General features: G+C 39.0%; 1 protein-coding gene across 19 annotated transcripts in view; it reads right to left on the reverse strand.

The window, feature by feature from the left end:
- Nucleotides 1–14,704, reverse strand: part of LOC143234840 (uncharacterized) — a 94,676-nt gene that overhangs the window by 56,827 nt on the left and 23,145 nt on the right. For 17 of the 19 annotated variants that reach the window (XR_013018824.1, XR_013018822.1, XR_013018826.1 and 14 more), the window contains one exon: nt 9,475–9,620. The exons of the other annotated variants lie outside the window; for them this stretch is intronic. Coding sequence is in view for 9 of the 17 variants with exons in the window: in XM_076472507.1 (XP_076328622.1) it covers nt 9,475–9,620 (146 nt within the window). In the remaining 8 variants the exon portion in view is untranslated. The remainder of the gene's footprint in view (nt 1–9,474; nt 9,621–14,704) is intronic. 19 annotated transcript variants of the gene reach the window in all.

Raw genomic sequence — 14,704 nt, forward strand, 5'->3', positions numbered from 1 at the left:
CTTTCCAGTCATGGTTTCAGTGACTTGATGTCATGGCCATTTTCTAATTTCAAATCAATTTAGATGGACTGTGACTCTTAAAAGAGAGCCACATTAAAAAGGTGTAATGTATAAATTTAAAAAAATTAAATGGCATTAAAAATATTAATGGCTTTTAAAAAACTAAAAAATTACCAAGGTGGACAGCATCACCAATAACACTGTCTAATGTTATGGACAAACCTTGGGACAGAACATGTTTAAAATGGTGCCATTGTTAAGAGTCATAACAATGGCAAGACAGTAAAATGTGGCTCTTTGTGACCTGAGTGTTACACACAGACAACATATTGGTGCATCAGTCCCAAATAAAAGAAAACGATGAGTTAAAAACTGTGACCAATGCATAGTCCAGTTAGAACAACTTCCTCTTTCTGATCCTTACGGAAGCAAGATGACCAAAGTCCAATATAGGATTTTATTTGGAAAAGCTAGTTTTTGCATTGCTCACTCCAAGTCAACTGCCAGCTGGCATGGAATTGAGCCTTGAATACAGGACCACAGTTCACGTATGGAAGAATTATAGCAGTGATAGTACCAGAGCAGATAAATTTAACTGCAATGTCAGCAAGTTTATTCTCACGAATGCCAACATGCCCTAGCATCCAAAAAACTGGATGGAAGTAATGTTAAAGAGAAATGGGCCAGTCAGTTTTAAATATCAGTGAGAACAGGGTGTGAACTAACATAAAGTGATTCCAGGGCCAGTAGAAAACTAAGTGAGTTAGTATAAATAGTGCAGTTTGAGTACTGCTTAGCTTCTATGTGATCCAGGGCAAGAGAAATGGTGTACAGTTCAGTGGTGAACACAAAAGCTGTAGAGGGGATTCTGAATGCAACCTTGGAACCACAACAAACCAAGGCAGAGCCCACAAAGTCACCTGGTTTGAAACCATTTGTATAAATAGGGATGGAAGGATGGTTCAAAAATGTTCAGCAAATAACAGATAGTATTGCCAATTGGGAGTGTCCGTTTTTCTCAGATGACTTAAAGATAGGTCACATTTGGAGGCTGTAAGAAGACATGGTGGGATGGGCTGACCAGTGGATATAGCAATGTTATCCAAGGACAGACAATTTCATCCAACTGCACCTGAATAACAAAGGTCAAAAGGAGCAATGGCGGATCATCTGTTCTGAAAAAGTATGGCCCACTGAGGAAGGAAAATACAATCCCAGGTGGGATGCTTTGGTAAGGAAAGAAGTTTCAAAGCACATAGTAAAGACAGTTGCAAATGACAGAGGTGCAAAGAAAGTTCATGTACATAAGCTCTGAACTGTAGAAGTGTGGAAAGGCCCGGTACAGAGCCAAAGTGGTTGATGATGAATGGGGTTGTGCACCTTTAAAGCCGAGGTCCTGGCAGAGCCATAGACAATTGATCCACAGTCAAGTTTCAATCCAAAAAATTCATGATACATCTTTAGCACAGAACACTGATCCACTCCCCGAGTGGTGGAAGAGAGGACATGGAGGATGGTCAGTGCTCTTGTACATTTGACCCATAGCTGCTTGATGTGTGGTATAAAGGTCAGCTTACAGTCAAAGATAAGCCCCAAGAACTTTGTCTCAGGGACCAACGGTAGCACAACTTCACCAATACAGAGAGTTTAGGATCAGAATGAATATCCTGTTGGTTGCAAAGTGCATACAAATGGTTTTAGAGAGAGAGAAATTAAAACTGTTTGCTGTGGTCCACTTCAGTAAACAACTGAGGGAAGTCTGTAGCTGCCGCTCAATACACCTCATGTTCGATGACTGACATGAGATGTGAAAGTCATAGAAATAGAACCTGTTTGAAATAGTGAGAGGGAGCTGTTCAGTGATGGCATTAATCTTTATACTAAAAAGTGTGACACTCAAAAGACAGCCCTAAAGGGCTCCATGTTCCTGCAAGAATGAATGGGAAAGTGTTAAACCAACACACAAACTTGGAATGATCTGCCCATTAAAACATTTTTTAATAAAAATGGGGAAATGCCACATAACCTATATAACTGGAGATCCCACAAAATGCCATACCTCCACATAGTATCATAAGCCTTTTTAAGGTCAAAGATAAGCGATACAAGATGCTGTTTGTGAAAGGCTTCTTTGGTTGATGTTTCAAGTCAAATCAGGTAGTCATGGTGGAGTGTGAACATCTGAACCAACATTAGGTGGGCAAGAGGAGGTTGTTTGGTTTGAGGAAGAAAACTACACGAAAATTAACCATCCTCCGTAAGGTATTACAGAGACAGCTCTTCAAAGCAATTGGATGGCAGGTTAAAGGAATCTTGGGATCCTTCCCAAGATTAGAGAAAGGTGTCAGGCATCAGAAAAAACAAACATTCTCCTGCCAAATCTGGTTAAAAACTATCAAAAGAATAGCAAGAGAAACAGGAGATAAATGGCACAGCATTTCATAGTGTACATCATCAGGTCCAACCGATGTACTGCCAGACTGATGAAGGGCCAGTTTGAGTTCTACCAGTGTAAAGGGACGATTATAGGCATAGAGACAATCAGCTAGAAATCTGGTTAAAAACTATCAAAAGAATAGCAAGAGAAACAGGAGATAAATGGCACAGCATTTCATAGTGTACATCATCAGGTCCAACCGATGTACTGCCAGACTGATGAAGGGCCAGTTTGAGTTCTACCAGTGTAAAGGGACGATTATAGGCATAGAGACAATCAGCTAGAAATGAAAGAGATGATCGCTCTTCCTGAGTCTTGATGGCTAAGAAGGTGGAGAAAAAAGCAGAAGTGCTAAATATAAAGGAAAAGCTTTCACCTAGAGTATCGGCAATGCTCTGGGTATCAGGTACTTCCTTGCCATTAAAGAGCAAGGTCGAGAGGGGAATAGAATTATAGTGCCCACTGACCTTTCAAATCTTGTCCCATATGACTTTGGAATTAGTGGTAGAAAAGATGTTGGTTGTGAATTTATTCCTAGATTTCTTCTGGCTATGCCGTCATGCTTGCCGAGCATGTGCATGGGACCACTGAAAAGCCATGTTGTTTGAGAGAGTGGGATACCTACGACAGGTATCGCAGGCCCATTTTTGAGCCTTCTGTGCCATATGGTAGACAGGATTCCACCACATACAAAGATATAGTGGAAAATGTGTCGAGGTTTTAGGAATACAATAAGCAGCTGTTTGTATAATACAGTCAGTTACTACTTTCACACAGTCGTCTACTGATGGCTTACAGATAAGAGCAGGATCAAGTTCTGCAAGAGCAGTGAAAGAGGGCCAGTTTGCATGATCCAGCTTCCACAAGGGCACTTGGGTCGAGTGGCATTGGCCACGGCCAGTCTCTTTCCAAATTATAGGAAAATCATCACTGCCTCGTGGATTATTGTCAATCCTTCATGAAAAATGGGAGAATAGTGAAGGGGAGCAAATTGAGAGATCAATAGCAGTAAAGGACTGATGAGTTGCATAAAAAATTAAGTATAAGAACCAGTATTGAAAAGGGAAAGGTTGTGATCAGAAAGCATATGCTCTACAGAGCAACCCCTCCTATCAATATCACCACTTCCCCAAAGGGGAGAGAACCTCTGGTACAGTAGGAGATTGGTTGGTTGGTTTTTTTTTGTTTTATGGTGCAAAGCAACTTTGCTATTTACACCAAACAATCAGTTATAAAAAAGTAAAATAAAATTATTAAAATTCATAAAAAGGCATCGAGTTAGAATAAATAAAAGTTTAAGATTTGAATTAAAAACTTAAATAGTGTTAAATCCAGTTTTTAAATCTAGTTTACAGCACTAAGAGGGAAAGTAAAGTAATACAATAATACAAGTTTTAAAATACTTTCTGTAGCATGATTTTAATTATTATAACTCACCAGATGACTAACAGGTAAGTTCAAACATCAGTGTTAGTCACCTGAAGTTGGTCTTTCCAGGTCTGGCTTTGAGTTATTTGACATCATGGCCATTTTCTAATTTTGTATTCAACTAATTTTACTTTAATTCATAAAAATAAATCATGTTAAAAAACTATGTCTAATTTAAGAATTAAAAACTTTAAGTGTTAAAAAGGCCAATGGCCTTTAAAAAACTAAAATCATTTGTAAGGTGGTCAGTGTCACCATTGCCACTGACACTGTCTGATGTTAGGGATAAACCTTGGTTCAACACATGTCTAAAATAGTGCTGTCATTAAGAGTCGTAATAACAGCATGACAGTAAAATGCGGGTTAGTGTGACCTGAGTGTTAAACAGACCACACATTGGTGCATCAGTCTCAAATAAAAGAAATTTATGAGTTAAAAAACTGTGACCAATGCATAGTCCAGTTAGGAGAATTTTATCTTTCTGATTCTTATGGAAACAAGATGGCCAAAGTCCAATACAAGGGTTTATTTGGAAAAGCCTGTTTTCAGGTTGCTCACTCCATGTAGACTGCCAACTGGTATGAAACCGAGCCTTGAATACAGGCCCATAGTCCATGTATGGAACAGGCACAGTGGTGTTTGTGCCAGAGCAGATAGATTTAGCTGCAGTGTTAGCAAGCTCATTCTCATGAATACCAATGTGGCCTGGTATACAGAAGAACTGGAGAGTAATAGATGTTAAAGAGAATTGAGCTTGTTGGTTCTGAATATTGGAGAGAACAGAATGAGAACTAATGTGAAGCAATTGCATGGACAGTAGAGAATTTGATTACTGCTTAGCTTCTATGTGATCCAGGACAAAAGAAATGGCATACAGTTTGGAATGGAACACAGAAACCACAACAAACCATGGCAAAGCCTACAGAGAAATGACATATAATTCGGCAGTCGGTCACGTAATTTAGAACCATCCATATAAAAGGAAATGGAGAAATGAATCAAAAGATGTTCAGCCACGGAACCACAATAAACCAAGGCAGAGCCCACAAAGTCACCTGTTTTGAAACCATTTGTATAAATAGGGATGGAAGGATAGTTCGAAAGATGCTCAGCAAATAACAGATAGTATTTCCAATTGGGAGTGTCTGTTTTTCTCAGATGACTTAAAGATAGATCACATTTGGAGGCTGTAAGAAGACATGGTGGGATGGGCTGACCAGTGGATACAGCAATGTTATCCAAGGACAGACTCAATTCATCCAACTGTGCCTGGATAACAAAGGTCAAAAGGAGCAATGGTAGATCATCTGTTCTGAAAAATTATGGCCTACTGAAAAGGAAAATACAATCCCAGGTGGAATGCTTTGGTAAGGAAGGAAATTTTAAAGCATATTAATGAGAGTTGCAAACAGTAGAGGTGTAGAGGAGGTTCAGGAGACTCTGTGTACACGTTCTAGACTGGGGAATTGCAGAAAAACGTGGTGCAGAGCCCAAGTCCCTAATAAGAAATGGGGTCCAGCATCTTCAAAGCTGAGATTCTAGCAGACCCATAGGCTAGTTTCAATTGAATAAGAGCTTGATATATCTTTAGCATAGAAAATCAGTTCACTCCTCAAGTGGTGGAAAAGAGGGCATGAAGGATATTCAGTGCTCTTGTACATTTGATTCATAGCTGCTTGATGTGTGGTATAAAAATTAGCTTATTGTCACAGAAAAGTCCAAAGAACTTTGTCTCAGGGACCACAAGAAGCACAACTTCACTGACATGAAGTTCAGAATGGGGGTGAATACCCCCTTGGCAGCAAAAGTGCATGCAAATGGTTTTAGAGAGAAATAATTAAAACTGTTGTTGTGGTCCACTTCAAGAAACGATTGAGGGCAGTCTGTAGCTGCTACTCAATAAAGTTTTGTTCAACGATTGACATAAGATGTGGAAGTCGTCAACATAGAGCTCGTTTGCAATAGTAAGAGGGAGTTGTTCAGTGATTGAATTAATCTTTATACTGAAAAGTGTGACACTCAAAACACAGCCCTAAAGGGCTCCAAGTTCCTGCATGAAAGAATGGGAAAGTGTTAAGCTAACACACAAACTTGGAATCACCAGTGCATTAAAACATTTTTAATAAAAATGGAGAAATGCCATGCAACCTATATAATTGGATATCTCACAAAATGCCATACCTCCACATAGTATCATAAACTTTCTTAAGGTCAAAGAATATTGATACAAGATGCTGTCATTTGTGAAAGGCTTCTTTGGTTGATGTTTCAAGTCCAATCACGTGTTCCATGGTGGAGTGCAGACATCTGAATCCACATTAGATGGGTGAGAGGAGGTTGTTTGATTCAAGGAACCAAACAAGACGAATATTAACCACCCTCTCTAAAGTCTTACACAGACAGCTCATTAAAGCAATTGAATAGTAGATTGAAGGAATCTTGGAATCCTTCCCAGGCTTAGACAAAGGTAGGACAATAGCCTGGCACCAAGCATCAGGAAAACCATTCTTCTGCCAGATTCGATTAAAAACAACAGGAATAGCAAAAGAAGCAGGAGAGAGGTGGCACAGCATCTCATAGTGTATATCATCAGGTCCAACTGATGTATTGCCAGATTGATGAAGGGCTAGCTTGAGTCCCACCAGAGTAATGGGGCAATTATAGTCATGACGATGATCAGCCCAAAATAAAAGAGGTGATCACTCTTCCTGAGTCTTGATGGCTAAGAAGTGGATGATGAAGCAGAACTGCTAGATACCCAGCAAAAGTTTTTGCCGAGAGAATCTGCGATGCTCTGGGCATGAGCTACTTCCTGCCATCAGAGAGCACAAACAAAAGGGAAACAGATTTATACTGTCCACTGACCTTTCAAATCTTGTCCCATATGACTTTGGAACTGGTGATAGAAGAGATGCTGGTCGTTAATTTATTCCAACGTTCCTTCTGGCTATGATGTCTTACTTGCCGAGCATATGAGTGGAGCAACAGGAAAGTGATGTAGTTTGAGAGTGTGGAATACCTATGAAAAGTATCCCATGCTCATTTTTTGAGCCTTCCATGCCATGTGGCAGGCAGTGTTCCATCACATATGAGGATACTGTGGAAACTTGTTGAAGTTTCAGGAATGTACTAAGTAGCCGCTTGTATAATACAGTCAGTCACTGCTGCCACACAGTCATCTATTAATGGCTTACACATGATGTCAGGATCAAATTCTTTGAGAGCAGTAAAAGAGGGCCAGTTGGCTTGATCCAACTTCCACTGTGGCAAGCGGGTCAAGTGGCACTAACCACAGCCAGTCTCTCTCAAAATGACAGGAAAATTATCACTACATGTGGGTTACTGTCAAACATCCATGAAAAGTGTCAGAATAGTGAAGGGGAGCAAACTGAGAGATCAATAGCAGTAAAGGACTGGCTAGGTGCATGAAAATAAGTATAAGAACAGGTACTGAAGAGAAAAAGGTTGTGATTTGAGAGCATAAGCTCTATGGAGCAACCCCTCCTATTAGTATCAGCACCTCCTCAAAGAGGATTATGTACATTAAAGTCTCCCAGGATTAAGAAGGGAGAAAGCAACTGTTCAATGAGATCATCAAGGTTTGATTAATCATAAGTTTCTCCAGGCAACAGAACAAACAGTGATGGTATGGCCAAAGGAAACATGGATGGCTAGTTTGAGGGGTACAATGGAAGAAGTGAAGAGACTGTGAACTAGAAGTTCCATAGCCTTTTAACCAAAGAGAAGAACAATGGTCCAAATATGGTGCCAAAAGAAGCAATGGCAAACCTAAAGAATATAAGAATATAAGCATGTGAGAGAATGGAAAAAGGGATATACAGTAGCAGCTGTGGGATGAATTTTGGATAAATGATAGGCCAAGGAGGAAAGGAGGTATGAAGTTGGGCTGACTCACCTGTGGTGTCCAAAGAGTTAGGAATGTCCCTCAAAACATCCAGGTGCAGAAGAGGTACCATGTGTAAATCATGCAAAGATGAGGGAGGTAAATGAAATCAAGACAAAAAGGTATTCTGACTCAAAAGACTCCAACAACTGCTCAGCCATGTTTGTAATGGAAGAGCAGAAGAAGAAAAGCATGTCAATGTGGAAAACAGAAGATTGAGTCTCAAATGAAAACCCTTTATGAGAGAAATGAATAGCCTTTGACAACAGGTATATGGAGGACAAAGAACAGAGAAAAGGAAACAGGGTAAGGCAAACTGGGTAAAACTGGAGCTGAGAAAAGGAAACTAGAGTGTGGGGGTATGATACCAACAAAGAGTCGAGGTGCTCCAACTGTTGCATGTCTAAGTAGGGAAAATCAGAACAATGATATGCCACAGTAAGGTCAACTAGAGTACATGAGGTTGAAGCATACTGACATACACATGCAACTGGACCCCAAAATGACTCACATGAACCTCAATATTGAGAGATGGATGAACATTACGTGCTGATCCAATGACTCATCATTGAGAAGGGCAGTTGTAGTAAGTACAGGGTGTTCAGAAAGTCACTGTGCAGTATTGTAATCATGTTTTATTCAGTCTATTTCAAGCCAGCAACTGATAGCAGTGTTTAAAACCAAAATAAGGATCCAGGCTTGTATTGATGCCAACAGGGGTCACTTTCAACATTGACAATTATAAACATTCATATTTACCTCCTGTATTCTATATGGAAACATGTCTGTTAATAAATATACAAGTGCACAGTGACTTTCCAAACACCCTGTATCATATGAAATGGGAGATAAGGACAAAAAATACCTGATTAAGTTTACAATAGGGAGTAAAGCTTGGGCACCTGCCCCAAAAGAACACACAACTGTGAGATAGGCAGGAAATTGAAATACATTGCTCAAATCCCTATTGTCATGTTCAGGTTCCAACAGTATGCATGTGGGCAATCATCAGGTGACTCAGAAGACTGTATAAAAAAAAAATCCCTAGAAACCAGAGCCATTATTTTCTGAGCAGATAAAACTTGTTTAGATGACATTGAAATGGCTGGTTTATCAGTTTTATCAATGCAGCTGCTCTGGTAGTTGTCACATGAAATTGTAATTGTGAAAACAGTGGATTCAATAAGGATAAAAGTTTATACAAACAGAATCTGCAAAACATTAGAAGGTGGAAAAATTAGAATTGAGAAAATAGATGGCTAAATGATAGAGTAAATTAGTTTTACTACTGAGTAAAAATTTAGACTGAAAATATAAGCAAAAACATATTCTGATAGTTAGACTGCCAATTAAGAAATTATTAAGGGCTGCATGGAAGAGAAAGTGCCAATGACAACAGTAGTAATGCCACAATCTTATTACAGAGGATAGTTGCATGATATCAGAATATTAAGTCGAGCTGCAAGTAAAAATTTGAATCCACTGAAGTCAAGAAAAGCTATTAAAGAGTGGAAGATACTGTATCAGAATGAAACTTACCACTTCAATTTGGTGATTATAAATTGTTCTGATTCACATCACAAAAATGCCCAAAAACATGCTTACAAGTTATACTACTTTACCTAACAAGAGGAGATGTGATTCCACAGCAAATATTATTCTCCACTTCTTAGTTTAGCCTAACAAACAAGCAACTGAAACTCACCTGTATCATAGAAATCAGAGCTGACTGTAGCTGCTCCTTATTTAAAGGGTTTAATTTTGACAAAGCTCCTGTCCATAAGGTTTCCTCAGTCAGAGGAGAGTGTCCCAAGAATGCATTATTAGTATACTGACTGCTGCTACTAACACCTGAAAGAGTTATTACCCACTTTAAAGCATACAGGAGTAAATGTTATGAGAGTGTTAGTAAACTGTATTTCATATAAAAATACAGTCAGTAAAACAAAACTGACCCTGCAACAGCTGTCAAGAAAATATACTTAATGAAACATCAAATATAACCACTGGCAACTTAATTTTTTATACACACAGACAAAACAACGACCAAATAACAATATTATGAAATAACTAAAAACAGAAATCAAAATTAATTTCAATGTTTAAAACTGCCCATCCAAATATCAAAAGTGTGTAATTACTCTTTCTTTAACTACCTTGAATTATGCACAGTTTGCACAGGCTGATGCATAAAATATTCCAAGACTTGTTAGGATCAAACTGTCATCCTGAAAGACATTTTAAAAGAACTTAAGGTTAAACAGCATTTGGTTGGTTGGTTGGTTGGTTTGGTGTTTTATGGTGCAAAGCAACTAGGCTATATGTGCCAAACATCAGGTAAAAAGTTAAAATTAAAGCAAAATTAGCAAAATTCATAAAAGAAAATTAGGGTAAAATAAACCAAAGTTTAATTTTTGAATTTAAAAACATAAATAGCATTAAGACCAATTTTTACATCTAGTCTACAGCTGTAAGAGAGAAACTACAGTAATACAAGCTGTAAAAGACTTTCTGTTGCATAATTGTAATTATCATAACTTGCCAGGAAGACTAACAGGTAAGTACAAAAACCACCATTATTCACCTGAAGTAGACATTTCCAATTCTGGTTCTGAGTTATTTGACATTATGGCCATTTTCAAAAAGTAATAAAAATTTTAAAAGACTTGTAGCAAAATTTTAATTATAACTCACTAGGATGACTAATGAGTAGTTCAAATAGAAGCATTAGTCACCTGTTGCCTTTCCAGTCCTGGTTTCGAGTTGACACTATAGACATTTTCTAATTTCAAATGGAACTAGATGGACTCTTAAAAGGAAATCACATTATAAAAAGGTCTAACATGTAAATTAAAAAACTTAAATAGCATTAAAAAGATTAATGGCATTTAAAAAACTAAAAACATTTCCATGATGGAAAATGTCACCATCACCAATAACAATGGTCTAATGTTTTGGATGAATTTTGGGACAGAACATGTTTAAAATGGTGTTGAGATTCATAACAATGGCAAGACAGTAAAATGTGGCTCATTGTGATCTGAGTGTTACATAGACACCACATTGGTGTATCAGTCCCAAATAAAAGAAAATGATAAGTTAAAATCTGTGACCAATGCATAAAACAACTTCCTCTTTCTGATCCTTACAGAAGCAAGACGGCCAAAGCCCAATATAAGAGTTTATTTGGAAAAGTTAGTTTTCCATGCCAGCTGGGAATACAGGACCACAGTTCACATATGTAACAGGCACAGCGGTGATTGTGCCAGAGCAGATAACTTTAACTGCAATGTCAGCAAGTTCATTCCCACGAATACCAACATGGCCCAGTATCCAAAAAAACTAGATGGAAGTAGACATTAAACAGAAAAGGGCCAGTCGGTTTTGAACATCAGTGAGAACAGGGTGTGAAATAACATGAAGCAATTTCAGGGCCAGTAGAGAACTAAGCGAGTCAGTATAAATAGTGCAGTTTGAGTACTGCTTAGCTTCTATGTGATCCAGGGCAAGAGAAATGGTGTACAGTTCAGTAGTGAGCACAGAAGCTGTAGAGAGGATTCTGCACACAACCATGGAACCACAACAAACCAAGGCAGAGCCCACAAAGTCACCTGATTTGAAATCATTTGAAAAAATAGGGATGGAAGAATGGTTCGAAAGATGTTCAGCAAATAACAGATAGTATTTCCAATCAGGAGTGTCTACTTTACTCAGATGACTTAAAGATCAGGTCACAACTGGAAACTGTAAGAAGCCATGATGGGATGTGCTGACCAGTGGATATAGCAATGTTATCCAAGGACAGACCCAATACACCCAACTGTGTGTGGATATAAAGACCAAAAGTGGCAATGGCAGACCATCTGTTCTGAAAAAGTATGGCCCACTAAGGAAGGAAAATACAATCCCAGGTGGGATGTTTTGGTAAGGAACGAAGTTTCAAAGCACATAGTAAAGACAGTTGTAAATGGCAGAGATGCAAAGAAGGTTCATGTATATAAGCTCTGAACTGTGGAAAGACCTGGTACAGAGCCAAAGTGGTTGATGATGAATGGGGTTGTGCACCTTTAAAGCCGAGGTCCTGGCAGAGCCATAAACAATTGATCCATAGTCATGTTTCAATCCAAAAAATTCATGATATATCTTTGGCAAAGAAAATTGATCCACTCCCCGAGTGGTGGAAGAGAGGACATGGAGGATGTTCAGTGCTCTTGTACATTTGACCCATAGCTGCTTGATGTGTTATATAAAGGTCAGCTTACAGTCATAGATAAGACCCAAGAACTTTGTCTCAGGGATCACAGGCAACTCAACTTCACCAATGCAGAGTTCAGGATCAGGGTGAATACCCCATTGGCAGCAAAAGTGCATGCAAACAATTTTAGAGAGAGAAAAGTCAAAGCTGTTTGTTGTGGTCCACTTCAGTAAATGACTGAGGGCAGTCTGTAACTGCCGCTCAATATAACTCATGTTCGATGACTGACATAAGATGTGAAAGTCGTCGACACAGAGCCAGTTTGCAACAGTTAGAGAAAGCTGTTCAGTGATGGCATTAATCTGTATAATGAAAAGTGTAACCCTCAAAACAAAGCCCTGAAAGACTCCAAGTTCCTGTGGAAAAGAACGGGAAAGTGTCGAACCCACACAAACTTGGAATCGTTGTCCATTAAAGAATTCTTAATAAAATAAAGAAAATGGCCACATTACCCTTATATATGGAGGTCTTGCAAAATGCCATGTCTCCACGTTGTATCATAAGCCTTCTCTTATTGACATTTCAAGTGAAATCAGGTAGTCCATGGTGGAGCTCTGTGGTCAGAACCTACACTGGGTAGAAAAGAAGAGATTGTTTGATTTGAAGAACCAAACAATATGAGCATTAATCATCCTCTCTAAGTTCTTACAGAGACAGCTCATCAAAGCAATTTGATTGTGGTTTGAAGGAATCTTGGGATCCTTACCATGCTAAAAGAAAGGTAGGACAATAGCCTGGCACCTGGCATCAGGAAAAACATTCTTTTGCCAGATCGAGTTAAAAACAATCAAATGAATAGCAAGAGAAACAGGAGATAAATGGCACAGCATTTCACAGTGTACATCATCAGGTCCAACCGATGTACTGCCAGACCGATAAAGGGCCATTTTGAGTTCCACCAGTGTAAAGGGATGATTATAGTCATAGAGACAATCAGCTTGAAAGGAAAGAGGTGATTGCTCTTCCCAAGTCTTGATGGTTAGGAACATGAAGGATGAAGCAGGATTCTACCAAGGACGAGGATATCATGGTAAACATGTTGACATTATAGGAATAAACTGAGCAGCTGCTTATATAATACAGTCATTTACTGCTGCCACACAGTCATCTATTGATGGCTTACAGAGGATGGCAGGATCAAGTTCTGCAAGAGCAGTGAAAGAGGCCCAGTTTGCTTGATCCAGTTTCCACCAGGACATGAGGGTCAGGTGGCATCGACCACAGTCTGTCTCTCTCAAAATTATAGGAAAATGATCACTGCCTCATGGATTATTGTGAACCTTCCATGAAAAGTGGGAGAATAGTGAAAGGGACCAATCTGAGAGATCAACAGCAGTAAATGACTGGCTAGGTGCATGAAAATAAGTATAAGAAACACTATTGAAAAGAGAAAGGTTGTGATCAGAGAGCATATGCTCTACAGAGTGACCCCTTCCATCAATATCAGCACTTCCCAGAGCAGATGTTGTCCATTAAAGTCCCCCAGGATTGAAAAGGGAGATGGCAACTGTTCAATGAGAGCATCAAGGTCTGATTGATCATAGGTTTCTCTAGGCAACAGGTAGAGAGAACAAAACAGTGATGGCACGACCTAAGGAAACACTGATGGCTATGGTATCCAAAGGTTTGTCAAATGGCAAAGACAGGGTGGGCACATGTTGATCAACCAACAGTGCCACCCCTTCATGCACTTGTCCATCACACAGCCTGTAATTTCTGTACAAAGAAAACTGCCAAAAGGTGACTGTATAGGTAGGTTTCAGAAATGTTTCCTGTAAGGAAAGACATATAAAATGGTAGGAAACAATCAGTGCTTTGATGTCATCCAGATTAGAATGTAAACCTCGACAGTTCCATTGTGCATAGATAGCCATTTTTATTTATGTGTAGGTAAACTGGGTGGAGAGCCCTTTTGTTTAAGACCATGTCTTGATTCTTTTACTGTCTTTATTCGAGGGAGGTATATCAACCTCCATGGATCCTGCCCTGGGTAGATGTACACAAGGAAATGCTCATACTTGGAACCAAAGGAAATGGTTCTTGGTATTTGTTGGAATGTATGTTAGGGACAGAGATGGGAAGTTGATTCATTAACTTTTTTAACCATGGAGGTCAAAAGATTTTTCATTTGGTTTGAGAACCTTTATTTTGAAGGCACAGAGAGATCTGTCTGCATTCCCACTGTAGTAGTGAAATGAAGTGCAGTGGCATACATCCAAGATGAGGTGGTGGACAGCAATTTTCGAGCCTCATGGTAAGTTATGTTTTAAATCATTTTCAAATGTTGCACCTCTTTTTCTTACAACTATTTAGGGCAAGAACTAAAGTAGGATGGATGAGAGCCATTGCAATTGATACAATAAAGGTCCATTTCACACTCACAGGCATCGTGGTCCTTGCTACCACAAAGAACACACATGAAAAATCCACAACATGATGTTTTTGAGTAACCGAACCACTAACACTGTAAACATCTGAAAGGGATTGGAATGTATGACTGTACCCTACAATTCAGATAACCTGTCTTGATGGTGGCAGGTTGGAGTGGTGATATAAATGTCAGAATGAGGACATTGGTCAGCATCATAATTCTATCTTTGCAAGTGGAGATACATTTCACTGCAGAAACTCCTTGGGTGGAGAAACCAGCAATAATCTCTAGTTTGGGGATGTTCATCAA

This window comes from Tachypleus tridentatus, chromosome 12 (assembly GCF_004210375.1).
Source record: "Tachypleus tridentatus isolate NWPU-2018 chromosome 12, ASM421037v1, whole genome shotgun sequence".
In the NCBI taxonomy this organism is placed as follows: Eukaryota; Metazoa; Arthropoda; class Merostomata; order Xiphosura; family Limulidae; genus Tachypleus; species Tachypleus tridentatus.